The 23,811-nt window shown below is 40.2% G+C and overlaps 1 protein-coding gene across 1 annotated transcript in view; it reads right to left on the reverse strand.

The window, feature by feature from the left end:
• Positions 1–23,811, reverse strand: part of MAP2K6 (mitogen-activated protein kinase kinase 6) — a 96,534-nt gene that overhangs the window by 11,731 nt on the left and 60,992 nt on the right. Inside the window, exons 3-10 of the mRNA XM_026701713.2 lie at positions 18,934–18,982; positions 17,790–17,903; positions 14,905–15,024; positions 13,458–13,574; positions 11,482–11,533; positions 8,456–8,583; positions 3,282–3,359; positions 960–1,099 (exon numbers count right to left, since the gene is read on the reverse strand). Coding sequence (XP_026557498.1) covers positions 960–1,099; positions 3,282–3,359; positions 8,456–8,583; positions 11,482–11,533; positions 13,458–13,574; positions 14,905–15,024; positions 17,790–17,903; positions 18,934–18,982 — 798 coding nt within the window. The remainder of the gene's footprint in view (positions 1–959; positions 1,100–3,281; positions 3,360–8,455; positions 8,584–11,481; positions 11,534–13,457; positions 13,575–14,904; positions 15,025–17,789; positions 17,904–18,933; positions 18,983–23,811) is intronic.

The following is a 23,811-nucleotide window of genomic DNA, read 5'->3' on the forward strand; positions in this document are numbered from 1 at the left end:
TTGAAAAGAATAAAAAGAGTAAGACACTTTTGTGGAAAAAGCTTTTACAAGGCATGGTAATGATACAGCTGCAGCCGGACATCTGGAAGAAAGCAAAGCCCTTCCCTTCCCCTTCATGGTCCTGGGAGAAACTCAGTCTAATGGGATGGACAGGTCTGCAAGCATTGTGAGTTAGGTGCCAATACATCTGGAGATCTGAGCAGAACTGCAAAAGCAATTAGCCCACCCACCTTTCTGCTGTTTTTAAAAGAGAAAACTGTGAAGACCAGAGACCAATATGTGGGTGCCTAATTGCTCTTAATTCAAAAATCATATTCAACCCCATCATATAATGTAAAGCCAATGCTTTAAAAACACCAGTTAGCAGTTCTGTTCCCAGCCCTAAAAACATTACAATTTACAGCTCGAGACATGTAAAAAGGACTGAGAAAGAGGAAGGGGACCAAACAGAAATTTTCGTGTGGTTATTAGGACTAGTCGTATGAAATAAATGTTAGTTTGAGTAGCAGAGACCATTAGTGTTGTGTCCAGAAACATTTTCATTCATGTTTCATTTTTAAAGGATAAGCATTGTAGGACATAACAACAAGAACGTGTATACCTGAGATTCAAATTACCTATTTACTACCTTCCTGAACAACTACTACAATCCTGTTCCAATATTTGTATTAAAAGACTGATTGGATTGCAGTTAGAAAGTAATTCATAAGCAACTGGGTTCCCCCCCCCCCAATGTCAATTTCTCCTTTCCTGAGAAATAACTCATTTTAGATACAATCTATGCATCCTCTCCCATTTGAGATTCCACTGCGTTTTGGAAGCAACTGCCTGATTTTAAGCTGCATTTATCTTTGGTCAGCATGTCAGCATCCACCTGTATGCCCAGTAATATGTGAGCAAATTCAAAGGTTAATGAAGCGATATCTGACTTCTCCATGATTCAGGGAGAATGTTCTTACCACTGTGAGGTAAAATCAACAAATTCAGCTGAAAACTTGTCTGCAGGGAGCTGTGGTGACGGTTCTTCCACTACCTGTTTGAGCTGCTGGAACGGCGTCCCCCAGGAATCATATGGAAACCGCAAGATTGCTAATTCAATCTAGGTCCAAAAACAAAAGACAGGGAGACATCAAGACGTCTTCCAGTGACTGTTCTCTCCCTCCCCGTCCCTCTGTCTCCCCAAAGTAAACTATGAAAAGGCCACTACCATAAAGACATGCAAGCTCAATCCAATGTTGTTGCATGCTGCCACCTTCAGGCTGAGAGCTGAAATTACAACTTCGTTCTTTTTTCTGATTTCTGCCAGAGGCTGTGCTTTTCTCCCCCTCCCGCGCTTCCATTTTCCCTTGGAAACACTGGGCTCATTTGGTGCCTCTGAGGCACAGCCTGTGCAAGTCTCTGGAGACAGCATGTCTCTGGGAATATTTCAAGGCTGCAGCTCTGAAATATATGAGGCAAGTTCTTCGGGTTTGTGCCATGTACCCACAGCTTCTCCAGAAGACACAAGCATGCCAGCGGAGAGGCTGGTTTTCTCTCTCTGCCCAGCCTACGAGGGCTCTGTTGCAACAAAGGGGGACTAATCATTCCCAAGAGAATCATTCTGACTTGCTAGCAGAAACCTTAATGTTCATCCCGAATGCGTATTTCTCCCCTGCGAGCCTGGTGCCAATGGAATAAGCTTTGTGATGGATGGTTGCTATAGGGCATTTTTTTTTTCTGTTTGCAGACACACAACCCACGTATGTTGCTGCCTGGCTTTTCAATATTCATCGCAAGCAATGCAGAACTGTGGCTGAGGACGACAGCTGGGCCTGCTAAGATTCTTCCATTTCTGAAGAAAGTATAAAAAGCCCAATCTAAATTTAAATGGATAAACTCTCTGCCAACCACATGGACCAACTGGGGGCTAGTTTATAAATTATGCTGCCAGTGTTGTAGCTAACTAACGTAGTGCTCTGTAAATTCTGGCTCTGAAAAGATTTGCTTTTTTCTTTCTTTCTTTCTTCTGACCAGGCTTCCCTGAACTGTTTCATGAGGGTGATGCAAAATAAAATCTGGCTTTTGCCCAGAAAATCAAATCATTTTGCAAAACAAAAAAACCAATAAGAGGGGGGGAAGGAAGGAAGGAAGGAAGGAAGGAAGGAAGGAAGGAAGGAAGGAAGGAAGGAAGGAAGGAAGGGGGGGAGGCCACCTCTTGAAATCAATTAAAGAGTACAACTCAGGCAGGTGCCCAAAACACAAACAAGACAAGCAAAATAAAAGCAAGCTAAACATCGTCTTTCTATATGCAGCTTAATTCAAAGAGTTACGGGAAGAGGGGGAATGGGTCTGAAACTAATCAGGTACTCTTTCATCAGTCAATCAATAAGAGCCAGTCAGGATGCTTTCTAAAAGGATGTTTGCTTATCTCCACTGACATTCTTTGGAAGGGTGTAAAAAACTGGGGATTCACTCTAGTGTGACCCTAAAGGAATTCAGAGCTGTCTTTGAGGAAATCATGAGAGGCGGAACAAGGCAGGACCAAATCAGGAGAGACGGAGAAACCTGGACAAGAGATTATACAGTTCACAGATAGAAGGAAGTATGAGAAAGAAGTTCAAAATAAACCCACCTTGATTTTGTTACATATAAAATGGGAGTCAGAAAAGAGATTTTCAAGATTCTATGGTACCGTTCAACAATAAAGCAGCATTCCTTGAACCCCTACTGCAAGGGTGTCAAATCGATCAAGTCACGTAACATATCATGAGGTATCATGACGTTTTGTGCCTTTACGGAGCCGGAGTGGGCGTGGCCTGCAGTTGATGCATCTGGCCTGCGGGCTTCCAGTTTGACAGGCCTGCTACTGTGTCTCTTTCTTCTTGAAGAAGTTTCCCTTTGTCTCATTTTATACTCAATGAAGTCAAGGCAAGGTTTACCTTGAGTTTCTTTCTCACAAGTTCTCCTTTTTGGGGACTGTGTAAGCTCTTAGAAGGTCAGGTCCCTCTTTAAAAGTTCACTCTTTTTCTCCCCTTAATGGCTCTCTCATCCCTTCTCCAAGGTCAGCTCTAAATTCCTTTACAATGACTTGCCAACAGAACACAATCAATTCACTCAAAAATCTTCCATGCAATTTCTGATTTCCCCCTTTTTTGAACCAGTACGTTTAGGCTAAAGGCGTCCTTAATTTAAATCCAGTTAAACCCATTTCAGATTACAAGGATTCTGAGTTGCAAAAGTCAGAAGAATAGAGTAAGTAATAAAATCAATCCCAGCATCATTTCTCAGTAATGTATTCTTACCATTGTAATCCCCAGACTCCAAATATCAGATTTTACACTGTATCCCTTTTGGTTTAGTTCTGGGTTGATTCTTTCAGGCTTGAATGGGGAGTAAAAGAGAGAGAGAGAGAAAGAAAATTAAAGTGATATATAGTTAGTTTTAAGTGTTCACTCGGGGAATGGAAAGGTGTTCGACTTCTGCTATGAGAAACGTAACATATACACAGGCCAAACTGTTATTAGATCAACTTAAACTGGGCCTGCGTCTATACAATATGCTTTGAGTCAAAGGCAAAGTAGTCAAATTGTATTATAACCTAGTAAGGAACAGCACAGGAGAGAGTTCGTTTTACAACAGCTAGGTTAATTACAAACAGCAATCCCTTTCCAGGATACAAGAACACAAACCACGCCCACACATGTCTAACTGGCCAATGTAACGAAGCCAGTCAAAAATAGGGTACTTCCAAAACCCTGATTAATCAGTTTTCAAAAAGAAGTTGAAGTTAAAGTGCAACTTTGCACCGCAGGCTACTTCCCCACACCGTTATGTTTGTTTCTTAAACCAACTTCAATCTGGATTGCAGTAAATTGGTAACATGGATGGCCTAGTGTTCAGCTTAAGCTGTGGCACCACTAGAATTGATTGGGCTTTCTTCTGCTTCTTGCCCATGCCATCCATGCAGGAAAAGTATACCTTGCTTGGCTGGGTTCAGTGTGGACTGGTCTACAAACGCCTGCCTTTGCTCCCCCCAAAGTTTGCACATTCAGCCATTCCCATGTTACCTTTAACATTAACAAAGGCATTGGTTTTTTCCCCCTTACGCTACAATAATCAAAGCAATAGGGAGGTCTGTTAAAACCTTACAGCAAAGAATAATTGCTAATAATAAACTCAGAAACAAAATTAATAATGTACCTTTGCAACTTAAAGGTTGTTTTAAAAATAAAGCAAAGGGAAACTCTGCGGGACTGTGTGCAGGATTGGGAAAGCAAAAGGTGTATACCCAGTATATGCCCTGTTAAGGCAAAATCTGAAAGGATGCCCACTGGGAGATGTAAGAGTTGAAGGGATCATGTGGATAATGCATTGAGGCGCAGGCCATTATTCAATCAACTGAAAAACGATTAAGGAAAAAGCAAGCCACCAGCACCTGCCAATCAAAACAGAAGATGGTTGTCCAGGGCAATGATTGAGTACTGGAAGGTAGTGGGCATGCCAGCTGCTGTAGCCAGTGAGAACTGGAGCTGCTACTGAAATGGAATACAGCAGGGGTGTCAAACTCTAAAGTGCTTAGATCAGGCCCACTGGGCTGGCCTGAAAATAGCAAAGAACCAGCCTGCGGTGCCTCTGCTAGCGAAAATGGGCAGCCCCTGTACACCCCATTTTAGGCCTGGATAGCCTCCTACGGCAACCGTTTTGGCCGGCAGGGTGCTGCAGGAGGCCAGCCGGCCCGCCTCCCCCCAGCCCCCCAGCCAACCCACAGAGGACAACTACAATCTGGCCCTCAAGAAATCCAGTTTGACACCCCCTAGAATAAAGCATGGAGATCATTATCTCTCAACAGCCTAAGTTAGATAAGGTTTTTTTAAAAACAGTAGTTTTTTTTATTGCAACTAGAAGAAAAAGGCATGAGGTGCATTTGTAATTGGCTGACAATGGGAGGAGGATATCATTTGTTCCTAGGCTTGGGAAGTTGTGATTGGTCCATACTGGTAATGAGCCAATGGGAAAATGCAGTTTAAAGAATGGCACTATAAGGTCTCATGATATTATTCATCGAGGGAATCCTGGCAATCAGGGAACATGCCTCCTTGGCACTGATTGGTCAAAAGGACCTCTAAGACATGCCCACTGATGTTTGACTTGACAATGTAATGAAGCTTGTTACATGATTCTTGGAGGAAGGGAGCTGTGATGGCGCAGTGGTTAGAATGTTGTATAGCAGACTAACTCTGCCACTGCCAAGAGTTCAATCCTGATCAGTTGACTCAGCCTTCCATCCTTCTGAGGTTGGTAAAATGAGGAGCCAGATTGTTGGGGGCAATGTGTTGACCTTTGTAAGCTGCTCAGAGAATGTGGTAAAGCACTGTGGAGCAGTATGTAACTCTAAGCACTATCGCTATCAGATACCACGAAGAAGCAGATAAGATCTTGCATTCCCCCAACACATGATTTTTTTTACCAGTTAAGCTGATGCTGTGGCTGCCAGAATGACTGGTACAAAACAATGACTGGCGTAGTGGGTGACTAGGTAAAATGTTTTGTGAACAAAGCTTGAGATAATGATCATCATAAGCTAATAAATATTCAGGAGATTGTTTGATAAAAACAGATGGAAGGTCTTCCATCATCTGCAAAAATATCTGCCTCTTCACCACTTTATGGGAAAGTCATTAAGAGAAAGTAAACTAAGTCACCACTCTTAAGAAATTCCAGGAGGTAAAAGTTCTGTAGGATCAGTTCTTGAAATTTTTGTACCTTACACAAATTAGTTTCAGTTCAATAAATCTAATTAACAAAGCTGTGTGAGAATCTTGCTTTTGGTTTGAGAAGCTGGTGCCAATCTTAACAAAACACGTAGCACAACTCCCATCCTATACGTTCTCCAGGTTGAGGGTATCTCCAAAAAAACAGGGAACCAAAAAACACTATTGCCTTCCTAAATGGGATAGCATGCAGGCTTTTCGAAGCCAATAATCACATCTTGCTAGTAGAAAAAAGGCAGCAGCTCCTCAAAGGAGAAGAAATCACAGATGGCAGCCAAAACAACAGTGTTAATATTCCAAAGCCCGGCAGGCTTCGTAAATTTCTCAGCAGAGCATCCTCCCTGACAGGTTTATGCATTTTGCTTAATTGTGATGGAGAAGATCCTTGCAGATTTGCCTGTAATCCTGGTAAGTTTATTATAGTATTAAGATGGCATGACCACCCATGCACGACCTTTAGAAGGCAGCCAAGACAGTGACAAATTCATTTCTGCTCCATTCACAATTGGCTCAGTGTATGCAAGATGGAAGAATTCCAGCCAAAGGCACAGGAATCTATTGGCAAATGTAGGAAAGTGTGTGTATTTCTACAAGAAATGAACTGGATGCGTTTAATATTAAGGTGTTGGGAGGGAAGTTCTTAAGAACATAGAAAAAAATCAAGACGACTTACAAAACAATATTTAATTACTTTCATCTAAACTACAGCTTAGTCAGATCAGACTGCTTCCCTGTTTCTTCAGACAAGTTTGTGGATTATACAGCTTGCTTGTTCTCAAGGAATATGAGGTTCTCCAAGTTTGCTCTTCGCTCAAAAAATTATTTGGATATACTTGTTCAACTTTGAATTGTACTTAATATCTGAGTCTTATGACACTCTCAGACAGATTTTTTACTAAGGTGTTCAAGACAGTTTACTTCCAATTAAGTATGCATTTAAGGTGGCACATATGCTGTATCTCATTTTCATTTTATAGTATCAGGTTTTAACCATTTTTGGCTGACCTTAATTGCCAGAGTAGAAGCTGTAAGTCCCCGTGTGAACTGTTAATGTACATACCTAACTCCAGACATTCCCTTCAGGAAGGCTGAGAAAGTGCTGCACCACTGCTCAAAGGCACTATTGCATTGTACTGCAACAGAATCTAACACGCCTCATCTGAGCTAGTCTAACTTGACATACGGTTGGTGGGGGTGCATACTGTAAATGTTAAACACTCTTTGGGGTTTTAAAAGTACACGGAGCACTATGACACAGTGGAGCACAGCAATTGCTCTCCCTGTGTTCAAGGGTCTCCAAAGGAAAGGCCAAAGAGTTCCAAAACAGCTGTTTCACTGCCCCCGAAAAGCAAAGGCTGGGGCATATGTCAGCTTGTCTGCGCATAGTCGAAGTTCTCATTCTGGTTTGAGTAATACAGTGAATTATTCTTTCTGCTTAAAGTGAACATGTGTATGTGGCTCCTTATCTCCAGTGTTCTTTCTACAGCAGCTTCTATCTGGGTCTATCATCTAATCCTAGAGAGATACTTACAATATCGATTTGAATGTGAAACCAGTAAGTCCTATGGCTGGATGTATGACAGGAAAGCAGCACACCAGCCAGCCACAATAGTTTATCATGTTTTGCAAAATCTATGTCTATGGTGGTTCTGAATAATAACAAGTCCTCTTCCTAGTTTTGAAGACTGGGAATTGACAGTTCCAAGTAATCCCTTCCTGTGTTTCCAAATTTCAGTTCTAGTATGAAAATTGGTTAGGAGGGCATGGGACCGAAATTAGTGGTGATATCTTGGTTTTTTCGCAGTATACATTTAGACATTCATTGTAGAAGAATTCAAGCTAATCATAACTAGTTGTAACTTATTTTAATATTACAAGCTGCAGAAAACCATATTCTGAAACGTGTCGTTATGAATTTGGACAACATTGCTGGTTGGAAATGGGCATCAGGAAGCCACATTCTCTAAAGTCATCTTGTGAGTCTCTATTTCAGATCCTCCCATTGACAGAATGAGGTAGGTTCTGTTCTGAGACACAATCTTTTCAGTCATGGCACCTTAGAGCAAAACAGCTACTCTAAAACATTGCTTCATTTTACAAGACAAGCCCGAAGTCATTCTAACAGGTTTTCACCAAGCCAAATCTTTAGACCTTTATTTTCTACTGATATTTCTGCTGTTTCTATGGTGTTTTCTTGCTGTTCAGATGCAAAGCAACCTTGAATACATTAGAAATGTAGAATACATATGTTCATACATACATAATCCCTTTTTTAAATGACCCTGTAATCTCTTAATTCAGGGTAGAGTCGGGGTAACTGAATAAAGCTGAACGTTTACTGGCCAGATGCCCTTCCTGATGCCTTATGGAGTCTGCAGCAGTTTTTCTTTGCACCCCAAAAAACAGCTACCACTACCTAGAATTGAATTCTCAACCTTCTGAGTGGGAGGTGAACATCTTCACCACTACGCCATCATGCCACTCACACAGAGACATAGATACACACACACACACACATACACACACACACACAAACAAACACAGGTCACGAAGAGTTGGGCATGACTTAGTGACTGAACAATGCAAACACATAGTGTGTGTGTATACATCTGAAATTTAATAAAACAAAGCAAATACGTCACTGTGTGCACAAAAAGTGATGTGACACAGTTCGCCCTGAAGGCTTCACGATTCACTGCACTTACTGCCATATACGGTTTGCAGCCAGCATCCATTGTCTTAGCCACAGAATCAACGAGATACCCACTAATTCCAAAGTCACACATTTTCACCTGTCCTTGTGTATTTATCAGTACATTGGAAGGCTTGACATCTGCAAAATAAATTACAGTGGAAAGTCATTGCTTGCAAGCATTCCTTTATTTTTTTTCTCTTGTTGCACATTATGGTAAAAAGGGAAGCAGGCTAAAACATAGGTTGTCACCAGCAGAGGGCACCCAAAGCAATACACTGTTTATTTGTTGGCTTAAAATAAAAGGATCTATACACAAAATGCACACACACATGGAGAGGCAAATATGTTTTTCCATAGATTGTAGTCTGGCATTTATTCCAACCAATAATTCTGCTATTAATTTATACTGAGGAAACAGCTAATGGAGTTCAAACAGAAGGGCAAATACTTTTAGCTGTGGTTTATTTAATCAGGATGAAAACCCTAGAAATTGGCACTGAGAAGACGTACTTTCTTTCAAAGTTTCTTCTTTCCGTGGAGTAAAATGAAACATGGTTAAATGTTGATACTTAACTTATTTGACTGATCGATTTATTCCTTGCCTTGCACTCAAGCGCTCAAGATGGCACCCATAACAGTCACTTGTACTCCCACCCCCCCAAAAAAGAACCCTGTGAAGCAGATTGGGCCGAGACATCAGCCCAAAGTCTAAGTGCTATTGCTATATAAACATCATGAACATGCTTGAGGCCTCCTTCTCTACAACACTGGTTTGCTTAACATGACGTAAGCACTCATTTGAGATCTTAAATTCTGGATTCACCATCTGTTACAGCATTCAGACGGCAGGTGTAAGTATTTTTGCTATAGTTTAAAGCAATATATGAAAAATGTCCAGCACTGTCTTATTGTGAAAACAGACAAACAGGATCTCTAATTAGCACTAAGGCACAGGATAATTTCACAGAGCTTTGAGGTGAAAACTGGCTCTTGATCTGATAGTTACCCATTCTTCAAGCTACTGCAATGAAAATCTCTCTGTCCTGGATGTCTATGAAATGCAGCAGTGAGGCAGGATTTCCAGTCAAAATCCAGAGCAGGGGTCGCCAATCTTTGGGACCTCAGAGACTACCAAACTCATAATTTTAAATCCTGCAGACCAGAGATCCTGGGAAAATCCCCCAAAGAAGTCTGCAGGAAAATTCTCCACCCCGTTTCCTATCAATCGGCCATTCTTTATTTGGGAACACAGAATACCATCTCCAGCTCAGTTCTTGCGGGGAGGGAGGGAGAGACTTTTGGCTTCATGCAAGGAAAGCAGCAGAAGCAACTGAAGTCTTTCTTTTTCTCCCCCAAACTCCACCAGAAATGAGTCTTTGTCACGCCGGTGCAGCCTCTTGGAGCAGGATGTTTTGCAGGGTTCCAAAGACTCGTTTCTGGTGAAGTTTGGGGGAGAGAAAGAAAGACTTTTGCTGCTTTCCTTGCGTGCAGCCAAAAGCAGAAGAAAGAAGCAGCCCAGTGGCCAGGCCAGGCGCGTAGGGTGAGTGGGGCAAGTTCCCCCCCTCCCCCTTCCCCTCGCTACCTTGTGCTGTTCACAATGCAAGCGACGCAAGCCTTGTATTCCCATGGACCATGTGGGCGGTACAGCCTTGTGTTCCCACACAGCCTGGATTAATTGCTTTGGGGGTTGCTTTGGGAGTGACATTTCTCTGTGGACCACCAAAATTTTCTCATGGACCACCAGTGGTCCCCGGCCCACTGCTTGGCGACCACTGATCCAGAGGACAGCATGTAGCATTTCAGTTGTATTACTGATTGCTCAAAGCACATGAACCAATTTGTCCCCTAAATCAGAAGAAACTTGGCCTGACTTTAGTTGCTCTCTATAGCCCAATCCCTGTTACGGAAGAAAGTCCCCTTTATCCGTAGACAAGCCTCTCTGCGATAAAACACTACAGACAAGCAAGAAGGCTGTGAAGACATGGTTCTGTGAGCGGGCCTGGGGAACCCAGAGTGGGATGGAGTCCATTAAATGGCTGGCATAAGTATGTATTGTCGCCAGGGTAGGGTTTTTCGTTTTTTTAATTTTGTGTTTTTATCTCCTGTAAGCCGCCTTGAGTCACCATGAGTAGCAATAGCACTTAAACTTATATACCACTTCACAGTGCTTTTACAGCCCTCTTTAAGTGGTTTACAGAGTCAGCCAATTGCCCCCTAACAATCTGGATCCTCATTTTATCGACCTTGGAAGGATGGAAGGCTGAGTCCACCTTGAACCACTCAGAATCGAACTCCTGAGTGTCAGCAGTGAGTTAGTTACCTGCAGTACTGCATTCTAACCAGTGCACCACCAACGAGTAGGTGGCAATATATATTTTTTTTAAATAAATAAATTAAATAAAGGTAAAAAACCCTTATTCCAAATGATGTAATACAACGTAGTCAACCTTAGAACAGGGGTGTCAAACTCGCATCGTCATGTTGTTGTCACGTAATGTATCGTGACTTTTTCCTCCCTTGGGCTGGGCATGGACAGCGCATGACACATCTGGCCTGCGTGCCGTGGGTTTGACATCCCTGCCTTAGTATAATAGCGTGGCATTCCACTGTCTATCCAAAGGTGTTAGGTGGAAAAAAAATATCTGGGAAAACAGGAAGCCATTATTAAGCAAAAGCACTGCTGCCCAGTGTTCTTGGGCTGCAGTGACATCCCCATAGGGAAGGGGGGCCAAGTCAAAATGTTTGGCTGGGGGTTTTCTTTATTGTTCACTTTGGACCCAGGGTAGTTAAATGAAAGATTTTGCTTCTTTAAAACAAACAAAAATCATGGCTTTTCAGAGGTGAATGTCGATGGCAAGATCCAAGCAGCATTGGAAGTCAACTGGGAAAAATAAAGGGAGGAGAGAGGAGGAAGAAACCATTAGCTGTGGGTCCTGGATTAAATGACCCAGATCTTTGATCAAAAAGCCCTGCCCCACTCTTTCACAGCTAAGAAATATGTGAGAGAATTGACGTACCAATTTCGTGCTTGCTTACCTCGGTGAATTACAGAGAGTTTACTATGTAGGTGTTCTAATGCTTTTACAATCTGAAACACACAACAGAGAGAATGAGCTGTAGCTGCTGAAGCAGAAATGGTTATTTTCAGGGCACAAGTTCAAATCCCCCCCCCTTTTTTTTTTCAACACTTTACCTCAGGTAGAGACAGTCTGGGGTTGGGCGTCTTGGTAATTAACCAGCAGAAGAATGCTGAGCCCGCAGTCTAATACCAATGTAATAAAACATGATTCATGCAGCGTGGCCAAGCTAAAGGTTGATATAATGAGCCCTTTTTTCAAGGGTCGAACTCTACCCATCCTTTCTGCATCTTGATGGGGGAAATTTTTTTTTATATTAGAATTCCAGCCATCTCCCAATGAATAAAATATTTTTACAGCAAGGATCCGTTTGATTATTTTTCCCCTGCAAAGAATTCTGGGGATGTTGGTATGTTGGTTATCAGGCAGGATAAGTTTAAAAAAATCCCTTATCTCATGAGCAAGATTGCAATAAAATAATATGCACCTCCTATTGTCAGTTACCTTTCTGTACAGGTAGTCCTCAACTTACAACAGTTTGCTTAGTGACCGCTCAAAATTACAACGGCATTGAAAAAAAGTGACTTATGACCATTTTTCACACTTACGACCATTGCAGCATCCCTATGGTCACCTGATCAAAATTCAGCCGCGGGGCAACTAACTCATCTTTATGACGGTTTCAGGGGTCCCGGGGTCATGTGACCAACTTTTGCAACCTTCTGACAAGCAAAGTCAATGAGGAAACCAGATTCACTTAACAGCCATGTTATTAATTTAACAACCAGAGCAATTCACTTAACAACTGTGGCAAGAAAAGTCATAAAATGGGGCAAAACAACTTAACCAATTTCTCACTTAGCAACATAAATTTTAGGCTCAATTGTGGTCATAAATTGAGGACTACCTATATAAACACAAAAAATGTCAAAAGGTTGAACAGGTTTTTGTTGCACCTAAGTTGGTCCTGACCTTCTCCTTTCATGAGAATAGTTTCTTCCCCATTAACAAAAATACTGCCACCACTTCCATCAATGCATTTCCAGGAAGCTTTTAAAGGAAAGATAAGCTATAGGATAATTCTGTGCACCAGCTTTTACTACAAGCCATTTTCAAATGTTTTTTTCCCTTTTAAATTGAGGCAGATTGACTGTGAACTAGCAGATCAGGCTGCACCCAGAACCTTTCTCCTGCCTCAAGGGTTTAAGAAGCTGCAGACTGCAGACAGATAGACTAGTAAAACCAAATAATTACATTTTCCTCCGTGTTCCTTAGAGGCATGAGGAAAGAAATGGAGGAAATCTACCTCTGTGATTGACAGCTCTGGCTTCCAACCTACAGCTTTCTCTTCGCCCTCACTTATAGCCCCAGTGTTTTGGAAAAGGTATAAGAACCTCAACTGCAATTTACTAAGCAAAACATAAATACAATCCTTTTTTATGTTTGTTTGTTTGTTTGTTTGGGGTTTTTACTTTTACAAAACAAATAGGAATGCCTTCATATTTCATAAAACTCTGCCCCAAAATATACAAATTATAAACAATCTTTTTTTAAAAAAAAAAAGTTTCAGAATATCAAGGTATTTAATGCAGAAACTCTTCTATTGTTTATCTAACCCTGGGCAGACAATTTTCTGTACAAGTACTCTGCCTTGGATTTGAACTAAAATGGTTCATGTGTGAAGCAGGCAAAGTAAGGCCCAAATCAAATTTTATCTTCAATATCTAGCCTACTAATTAAAAGAAACAATCCTTTAAAAAGCACTGTACACGTGATCCCCATTTAATAACAACAGCAACTGGGACTGCCAAAACTGCTGTTGCTAAGCAGTGTAGTCACATTGTTGTTGGGTTTTTTTTTTCCTGACTTACAACCACACTGATGTAAAATCATTTTTGGAAGAGAATTACAATTTTTAAAAAGTAGAGCACTTACAGAGACAGCTATTTTCCCTAGGATATCCTCAGGAATTGTTAAACCCCTGTCAATCACTTGCTTGTAGAATTTGTCCAGTGAGGTATCCATCAATTCCATACAAATCCACACATCCCCCTAGACAAATGGGAGTTGGTGAAAGGGGAAACACATTAATGATTATGAGTTTTGACCAGTTTCTATCACCAAAACATGTCCTTACCAAAACACACATGCATTGCCTCCAAAGCTTTCTTGTCGACTTATGTCAAATTTTTAATAAGGCCGTCTACTGCACACCGCCGTCTTTAGAGCAGGCCTGTCAAACTGGCGGCCTATGGGCCAGATATGTCACAGCGCAGGCCACGCCTACCATGGCTCCGCAAAGGCAAAAAAATGTCATGATACATCACGATCCAGCCCGTGACACAATCGAGTTTGACACCGTGCTTTAGAGTGACCTGTGGATGCTGGAATATGTTAGAAGGTTCCTTTCCTATTGTGTGGAATGTGAACTCTTTAGATTGACTGATTGATTGATGGAAGCAATGAGCAATAGAAGTGTGGGGAAAGGCACCATAAATTAGATAATGTTACAAAGAGAAAATAAATCATGTACAAGCTGCTTGTCAGATTAAAAACTCTGTTTGATTAATAAAATTCAACCAGAGAGAGGTCTACCTTTTAAACCACGGATTTGATTGTTTCTGAAGAGGATGAAAGGAAAAAATGCTGGCCATTTTTTGTTCTTGTTGTTAGGATTTTGCTATTTTAAAAATCTAGCATCGTAGTCTGGTACACTAAAACAGCTATAACTAATGCAGCCCAACAAAGGTCTTTCAGATTTGCCAAGAGCATAACTCTTCGTTAGTGAGATGATTTGGGATTACACATCCTTCCAAAACCTCTTCTGCTATTTTTCATTGTGGGACGAAAACACATATTATTCTCCACTGAGCTTTTCATCTTCTAGGTCAAATGAAAATTTTGTTTTCAGAATCTTTTGTCCATGCCTGGTTTGGGTTTTTTTGTGTCTGTGTATATTGAAGATATTTTGTATCAACTGAATTGTCTCCTGGGGTTTTACCGTAACAACTGGTTGTGCGCAATTTGCAAATGATTTAAAGAGCTTGGGGCTTTATTTGACCACCACAAGCTCTCTGCCAGTTATTAAAGCAGTCCATCTTTTTTCACAAGAAGGTACAAGCCAAGCCCCCTTATGAATAATCTTTAGCAATTACAGACTGAAGTATTTTGGTCTGTTGTAAGGCATATTAAATAACAGGATAGGATGGAGTTTGAGTAACTGAAATCCATGCATTATTTGGTTTCAGACTCAATCAGTGGTCAAATGAAGGACAAACCAAGGAATAGCCCAGCAGGTTGCCCACTCCGAGGCTAAATGACCATCCAGCTAATCTAGTATAATTTTCTATGTCCTGGATAAAAGCATGCTCTTAAATCCTACCTCTCGAAATAGCGCACCATAGAACGTGACAGTGAAATGACAGTCTACGGTTCTCATAGAAATGTCCAAGTCCATCAATAGTCTCTTCTGTTCCTGGCTATTCACGGTTGCTCTGATGCGCTGGAAAACAAGAGCCAGTTTACATGTTCACTCTTCCTATTCTTAATCATGGATGCTTTTATCAGACAACAACCTGGCTGTCAAAATGACAACATTCCCTCAAAGAGATCTTTACCAGAGGTAAATCTTCTCTTCCTGATCTTACTGGATGGGCAGAATCAACCAAAGAGAGACTTCCAGACATGTCCAGGCCATTAGCCCTGTAGCTGCTTAAAGATAACTATCTTTTGAATCACACCACAGAATTAACTGGCACTCATTGCTGTTTCCACAGCAGTAGCATTACGCTGGTAGACCTAGGAGTTTGGTTCTTTTATCAAACAAATTTAACCAGTTATTTTTCTAGAGGCTCATCTCTTTTACTGCAGGACAAGGAGAAACTAATACCTGGTGGCCCACCCATCAGAAGCAGGAAGCCTTCAAATTAGGTTAGTTTAAAGGTGGCAGCCACAAATGTTCAAGCCAGCTAACATTGTGGCTCGGGAGTCTTTAATCCCCGAGTCCCAGCATCCTTTGACAAAACTCAAGTGTTTTTATGGCCTTAAATAAGAAGGCTGCAGTCCTCGGCACACTTACCTGGTGGTGGTGGGGGAGAGTAACTTCTTTAAAATCCAGTATAACTTATTACTGAGTGCATAAACATAAGCTTAGGCTACAAATGCCCCATAACAGACACTCCAATATGAAGCTTTTTTAAAAGCCTCTTTGTGCCTTTGTGAAATGGGGATGATAACACTTACCTACCTCACAGGCGTAATTTATGTCTGGGGAGCACTGTGAGATCCTCGGATGTGAGGTGCTATAGAAGGGCAAAGGATGATCGTTATTACTTAAGTGCTTGTCTGACTTTTTCCCCCCTCTCTGTTTATTCATTTTTGCTTTCTTGGGTCTTCTATCATTAACAAGGCAACAATGGCAGAGCACACTGGGATAAGAGATACCAGAAAAAGAGCACCAGGGTTTAGGAACACATTCTTCACCTGCCCCAATCCAATACAGCTCTTTGCATGAATGGCAGCTTTGATGCACTCAGCCAGGATTCTACCATTCATTTTTATGTGTAGGATTAGCTATTGAATTCTTGCTATCCATGTCTTGATTGAGTGGGCTCTCATACTTCTCCAGTCTCTGTGTTCACTGGAGACAAGCAGGTCTTTGTGAACTTCAGTATCTTCCTTTAGGCATTGGTTATCTCAACAAGCTAAACTATGATTTGACTCTCTAGTTTGATATTACCAAAATATTAAGGGATTACACTATGGTTTAGCAGTAACTTGAATTCGATAATATATTTGTATCAGGCTAGTTGTCAAAACAGGTGGAATCTGTGACCAATGTAATTGATAGGCAGTTTGGCACTCCATAGAAAATTTATATTTCATGTTATTGTAATTGCTTTAAAAGCAAGTTCTAGTCTGTTCCCCAAGGCATACCTTACCATTTTCACAGCTTTTAGAAAGGAAACAAGCAAGTCATAATCAATTATATATTGTATGCTAATCACTTTCAGTAGAATCTGCCATCAATATATGCAAGAAATTCTTTTTAAGTGTTTTAATTCAGTGGAACAATGTTTCTTGCTCTTTCTGTTTTAAATTTTCATATTAAAAATATTGTTTATCTTTATTCAGATGACAATTAATCCCAAAATGTTAATAGGGATCATCAACTGACAACTTTATTAACAAAGTACAAAAAGTCATATATTTATGAGCTTTTATGAAATGTAGCTTGCTAGTACTTGGTATGAACATAATCATTATTATTGCATGGGATGACATTATCTAATGACATGATCTGTATGTGTGATTACCTACCATGAATTCATATTAAAGCAAAAAGCACATTGATGTTCAATTACTGTAATGATATTCAATGGTTATAATATCCAAAGTAAATTCTGAGTATTATTGAATGTGAGGCTTTAACTACGTAATTTTAAATATATGATTGTAAAGACATATTACAAAGATGTGAACTAAGTAGAAGTTCTAAGTCAGTCGGATATTTTTTCTTTTTGCAAATAAAATCCTGTTCTGATCCCCGTCACTGGAACGGGACAAAAATGTGGCGCATGGAGGCTGAAAATGGGATGCATAGGCCAAAAATGGGGCACACAGAGTGGCGATAGGTGACGGCAATCCCTGCAGCCTGAAACAGCTGGTCGTTGGGAGGCCAATCCAACTGACAATTAGCTGCTTGTGCTAATCAGGCTGTGCTGAAGCAGTCTTGTTTGCTGCAAGGAGGCAAATTGCTCGGAGGCAGAGGCCAAAGGGTGAGGGCTGAAGGGTGAGCAAAGCTTTGGAAACATTCACTATATAAGACCCACAGACATTTCCACCTACTTTTTTTTTTTTGGGGGGGGGGGGCGTCTTATACACTGAAAAATACGGTATATGTCAATTGGTAAGGAAAAGAACCACAATTAATTCCTAAAGGCCATTCCCAAGTGACAATCAATTCCAAAAGGGAGAAAGAATATAAAGGAACATTTGATTTTTAAATATGGAAGCAGGATTTATGGAACATAATGCAGATACTGGATCAAATTTTATGAATGACTGCATGTGTATAGATCTAGACAACTTACGATTCACCAATGTACAAATGGGCCAGTGTCTGTTTATTTGGAGCTTTCAAAACTGAATGAAATTTGACCATTACACTTTGGCCTAATCCCATCCACCTTGCTGTTTCAAAATCCTAAAGAAAAACTGGGGCAAATTTGGACGGTTAATGCACAACAAGAGAGACTCTTACTCTACCTTCACTGCCATTATTTGCCCGCTGGGCATATGTCGCATCATCTCTACCACCCCATATGCACCACGTCCTAATTCTGATATTGGCTCCAGGTCATCAGCTTTAACTTCAAAGTTCTGTGAAGAAATAAAGCCAGGAAAACAAAAAAAGAAGAAGTTAAAAGGCAGATCTTCATTCCAATTCAGCCAAAGCAGGTAATCTGTTTAATTGTCCAGTTTCTTGGACATGGTTTCTCTAAAGGGAAATTAAAATTAAACATTTGATTTTCACACATTAAATAATTTTGCTTTTGTGAGCCTCATCTTTTGCACAGTTTTTTTTTTTTATCTTTCACTAGATTAGACAAGTGGTTTGCAGAAGAGATATTCTCTCTTTGGAATCAAAAGTAGTTCCCTCTTCCATTCTCCAGATCATTTCAGATGTATTCAGCACCAGATTTCACCACAGGTGAGAGATGCAGGCAGGGGTGTGTGTGTGTGGACAAGGTCTCTGGATTATGGGTAAGTATGTGGATGTTGTGGGGGCAGGGGGAGGTATCACAGGCAAGGTCCAGGCAGGCACTGCAAAGTACACATGGGTATAAATGCAATAGGAACAGGAACAACTTTTGATTTCTCAAAGGCTTTCCCACTGATCTTGCTTATAGGAAGCCATCAAAAAACATTGAAAAACACAGTCATTTGCTCGTGGCTTGCTGTAATGTCATAATTGCAAGGTGGGCACTGAGTACCCAAACTGAGATCATGTTGCTGTGGTGACACTGGAAAAGTCAGAGCTCTGAGGACCATTTTAAGTCCCCACCACAATCATCACCATTGTAACTATGAATGGTTGCTGAACGAGTGTTTATCTATATTGATGCTCTTAAAAGAAAGTAATTCAATGCCTGTTAAAGCACCCTACATCATTTGTTAAAAGTTAAAGCTTTTTGAATGCTGAATTAAACAGGTAAAGGATGTAATCAATAAAAATGTAAATAACAAAGAAATAAAATTACATACAGAGAGAGAGAAGATAGACACACATACACAAACACATTTCTACTGCATTCATCCCTATTCACTTCTTCATTAATTTCCATCTTAGTTCTCCCAATAAGCACACAAGCAGACCTGCCCAGCCCACCATATTTTATCTTCACCATACCTTGTCTCCAATATTAATGCAAGCTTTGGAATCCAAATCTCTAGGTGGCCTGTGAAATTAAGAAAAGTAAAATCAAAAAATAATTTCATTTGCGCTTAAATTCATACCTATGAACACCTGTATAGAAAAATGCATTAATCTACTTAGAGAAGAAATGCTGATTTGGAACGATGTTTTAAAAAAATATTAAGAGAGTTTGGAAATTAATACATTTTAAAATTGTATACTTGGAAAATACTGCTCGTTTAAGAAACTATTACTTGTGTATGTGAATTTCCAGTTAAGTAATTTTTAAAATATGAATCTAAGTTTAGGAGTTAACAATAATTAGCTATCACAAGAAATTTTGTATCTATCTCAAGTTTTTTAAAGTATTTTAAATTAACATATAATGATCAATAAAACACTGCACATTTTTTAATGTAAGAACTTTTTAAAAATAGAAGCAGCAACAATGATAAAAAGGCAGCAACTGTTTTATTCAAAGGACCCCCAAGAATAGTTTGTGAACAGGCATAAATATATATTTTAAGCCTAAGAAAATATGTTAAGTGTTAAACACTTACTTAATCAATCTCTTCCATTCTTTATATTATAGGTAAATTACTTTGCTGATCAGTTAAAAAAATAGAAACTGAGGCAATTTTTAAATATTCTTCACAATTCTGCTTGGTGGTTAGAAATTTAAAATTAACAAAATTCTCAAAATGGAGAAAACCCTACAGGACATCTAGGCTGGGAGGCTAGTAGAGAAGTCCAAGTTCCTAGAGGAAACTTGCAACCTAGAAGACCTGAGGGCAAGACAAGATAACGGATGGAAACTTATCAAAGAGAGGTCCAACCTACAATTAAGGAAAAAATTTCCTGTCAATGAAAACAATCAGTGGAACAGCTTGTCTTCAGAAATTATGACTGGACATCCACTTGTCTGAAATGGTTTAGGGTCCCATGCTTGAGCAGGTGGTTGGTCCTCCAAGATCCCTTCTGTTATTATGTATTACATTTCCTCTGATTTCTTTACAATGCAAAAATCCATAGTGTGCTATAGTGTGTTACATTCTGACTTGACACCAGATCTAAAATGAACTTCAGAAGTTCTAGTGTCCAATTCCCATTTAATTATCTATATTATTAATACTATGCCTCTCTTCCATGCAAAGTAACCATTCCTCTAACTGCACCAAATATCTCTGGATCATTTCAATGGACAGCAGTTGTCTTTTCATTTGCTTCCCCTGAGCTCTTGTAGTAAGGTAAAGGTTTCCTTGTCCACTCATGTCCAACTCTAAGATGCGGTACTCATCACTTTTCTTGGCCGAGAGAGCCAACATTGCCTGAAGACATTTTTTATGGTCATGTGGCCAGCATGGCTATACACAGAAGATTTATGGAATGCCGTTACCTTCACACCAAAGTAGTACCTGTTATTCTACTCACATTTGCATGTTTTCAAACTGCTAGGTGGGCTGTCAACTTTCCAGCTGACAAGCTCAGCATCTTTAACCACTGAGCCATCATGCCCCTGCGCTCCTATAGTACTGTGGTTAAAAGAATAAATAATTCCTCTAAATGATGAATTCCTTAAAATTCCTTCCTTTTACTCACCACAAAAAAATCCACATATTATGTTTGGCCTTGATTTCTTAAATACAGCTGAAGTTAGGGTTCATTGTGACTCCTTTCTGCTAACCCTCTGTTTTATTTTAATTGTGTGCCTAGAGAGATGTACTGTAAATCTTCAATTTTGCTCATTTAATCTGATCTGATGAATTATACAGAGAAGTAAGCTTACTGGGAAAATACCTTATTTATCTTGCAAATACCTTATTTATCTTGTATTATCTATGACAGAAATAGCTCCAAGTAACCTGAGCACTGATGAATGTCATAAATCCCATCTTTTACAAAGGACCAGCAATGTTTCTTTTTAAAAGGGCTCCTGCTTAAGTCAACTACAACTTAACACAGAAAAATCAGAAGATCTTAATGAATGAAGGGAATATATGTGTCCCAGGATAATGAGGCAGGATCCAATCTGGGTCGGTCACCAGGACCATTGTCTTTCACACCAGACTGCAAGACCATAAGTGAGTGGTCAAACAAGGACACCTGAACTCATTGTTAGCCTCACATTGCAATGAACAAGGACACACATTCAACTTTGCAGCAATCAAGATTGTTGGATGAGCAGGCACAAAAACAGCCAGGGAAGTGATTGAAGCCTGGGAAACAGGGCCCTCATAAGTCAATAGGAGTGCCGATTTACCACAAGCCTATCAAGTACTTAGAAGGCGAGGGCTGGGCAGCATAAGCAAACAACAGCTAATGACTTAAAAGCCAGCCATCAACACATCCCAATCAACATCAAAAAAGCCATTTACAACAGGCACTATAAATACCACACACAGAACAGCACACACTCTGCTGGAGAGAAGTTCCCTGAAGATGGGTTCTAGCATAAGTGCTTTCTGGTCTGACACAGATTGGATCCCGCAAAAGATGTTAATCTGAATTCCTCGACGTAATCCAAAGTCCCTATGCCCATGAACTTTCAACTTCTGATGTCAACAGAAACTTGCTTACTGTATTTCAAAATTCAAATAGGTTATTTCCTTTTCTTAAATTGTTCTTTTAAAAAAAGGCTGCTTAAATAACTCAGGACTCCTAAATAGCAATATAGTACTGAAAATTTATTCGCTGTCTGTTTTAAATGGCTTCCCTCATATAACATTAGAATAGTTTTAACCTCCATGAATATTTCAGAGCTAAATTTTGATACTGGGGTAAATATGAAAAAGCTATCAATCATCATTACTCCCTATCCAGTTCCCAATCTGCAGCAGTTAATAATGTGAAGTGGGGGAAATATTGTGTCATAACAACGTGCAAATACCAGTCACATTATATGAGGGACTAATAAATGACAGCCTGCACACACATGCATACATTCATACATATATGCAGAGACAGCTTGTGCCAGTAGCCTTTATGTGTTAGGATAATAGATTAGGATTAATAAACTGGGAAGGTTAAAGACCCACTTTCCCAATCTTTCCTGATTTATTAATGTTGATATTGATTTTATTTAGTGCCTTATATCTGCAAGATGTATTGATTATAGTGCAGAAAACTAGGGCAGTGAGTGTTAGCTTCTGGTCAGAAAGGACACTGTCACTGAAACACAAACATTTTTAAAAAATTAGACTGTTAGGGGCTATCATAACAAGAAGAAGCAAGAAGCAAGAGGGTAGAAACAAGCAACAGACTCTTGTGATGGGCTACATCAAATAACCAGAAATGTAACATGTAAACATGGGAACAGTGCAACTATACATATGACACCTTATTGACAGTGGAAGCTCCTGTAAATCTGCATCTTTATCAGAGAGTTATTTTTACATAGACTTCATAAATAATCCTGTCTAGCTCAATTTATCCATTGATCATTCTACAGTAGCTTTAAACCTTCCCCATTAACTGGTAACTTCTTCCCTACCATGGGCCTATTCAATGTCTGCTGGTGAGACATAGCCACACCTGAGTTGCTATTAATTTCCAGACATTGGTCAATGATATAGGTATGGCCAACTGAAAGCTAAAACAAGGAGAAGAGAAATAGTTCTGTTTTAGGAAATTGGTCACAAGGGAACATTCAGGCTTAAGAAGTCCTTCTATTGATTGATAGAGCAAGCATCAGGTTCTTGGTGGAGACTGTACTTCTGTTGGTGTTTTGGATGCATTGTTATTGATTGAAAGAAGAGGGAAGCGGGGGAGAAAAGCAAATACAGCCTGCACCCATAATGCAATGCGTGTGTAACCCCTCCACACTCCCCAAGCCCCAGCACATGTGCGTGTGACCTCCACGTGTGCAACCCTGCGCATGCGCGCACGTCCACCTCATACGCCCCACACATGCGCGGCAGACACCCGACAATTTGGCTGGCGGGAAGCGTGTACACATGCACAGTGGAACTGAGCTGGGGCGACAGCTTGTGTGCCGGCAAAGACGGCTCTCAAGCCACTTCCGGCACACGTGCCACAGGTTCGCCATCACGGTTATAAAACAGAGCTCCTATTTGAAAGGAAATACAGCAGACATAGTCAAGAGCAAGTGGGGGAAAAGGTTGTTATCCTAGGTGACTGCTAAATTAGAAAGGAACAACAGCTTAACACAATTCAATGAAGTACATCTCTGTGTTATCCAACAAATTGGTCAAGGTATCCTCAAGTAATCATTAATCCAGCAAATGTCAAGGCTCCAAGTCCCTCTCCATGACCCTGTACACTAGGCAAACATTATCTTTTTCCTGGAAGCAGTGCAAACTTCGAAGCTAACAGTTACGGAAGACATAACGCAAACCCACAAAACAAGAGACAAAATGGCAAAGAGAAGCTTGGTTTTCCTCCTGGTGATTGTTGCAGATCAAGCAAGAAAATGTTGCCTGACATTTTCATCTACGTCACAGCCTCCAAATGAATGAAAACTCCACAACTGAAGAGTCGAAAAGTTCAAGCAGTGAGCTTGTTAGAATGCAATGTGAAAGTAATCCAAGAACTGTTACTTGAATATGACAGTTTAATGATCCCAATATCCTAAAATGCAATGCAAAAGCTATCACTCACCAACTGTGCTGTGATTTTACAGACACACCCACACTTAAAAGGATATCTCTCTGTAAATTATTTTGTGCTGCATTTTAACCTACCAGTTGGCTTATTTAAAAAAAAACAAAAATCAATACTGATAAAGGAGAATATTTGTAGCTCAGGGTTGAAATGAGGGGAGAGCACCAAGGGACCCTTCAAAAGGATATATGTACTAGATATATAATTATATATAGATTTGTAAACCATTTACAGCTAAAATGATGTATTATA

The sequence above is a fragment of the Pseudonaja textilis genome, chromosome 2 (genome assembly GCF_049901715.1).
Source record: "Pseudonaja textilis isolate UNSWEBS1 chromosome 2, rPseTex1.2, whole genome shotgun sequence".
NCBI lineage: Eukaryota > Metazoa > Chordata > Lepidosauria > Squamata > Elapidae > Pseudonaja > Pseudonaja textilis.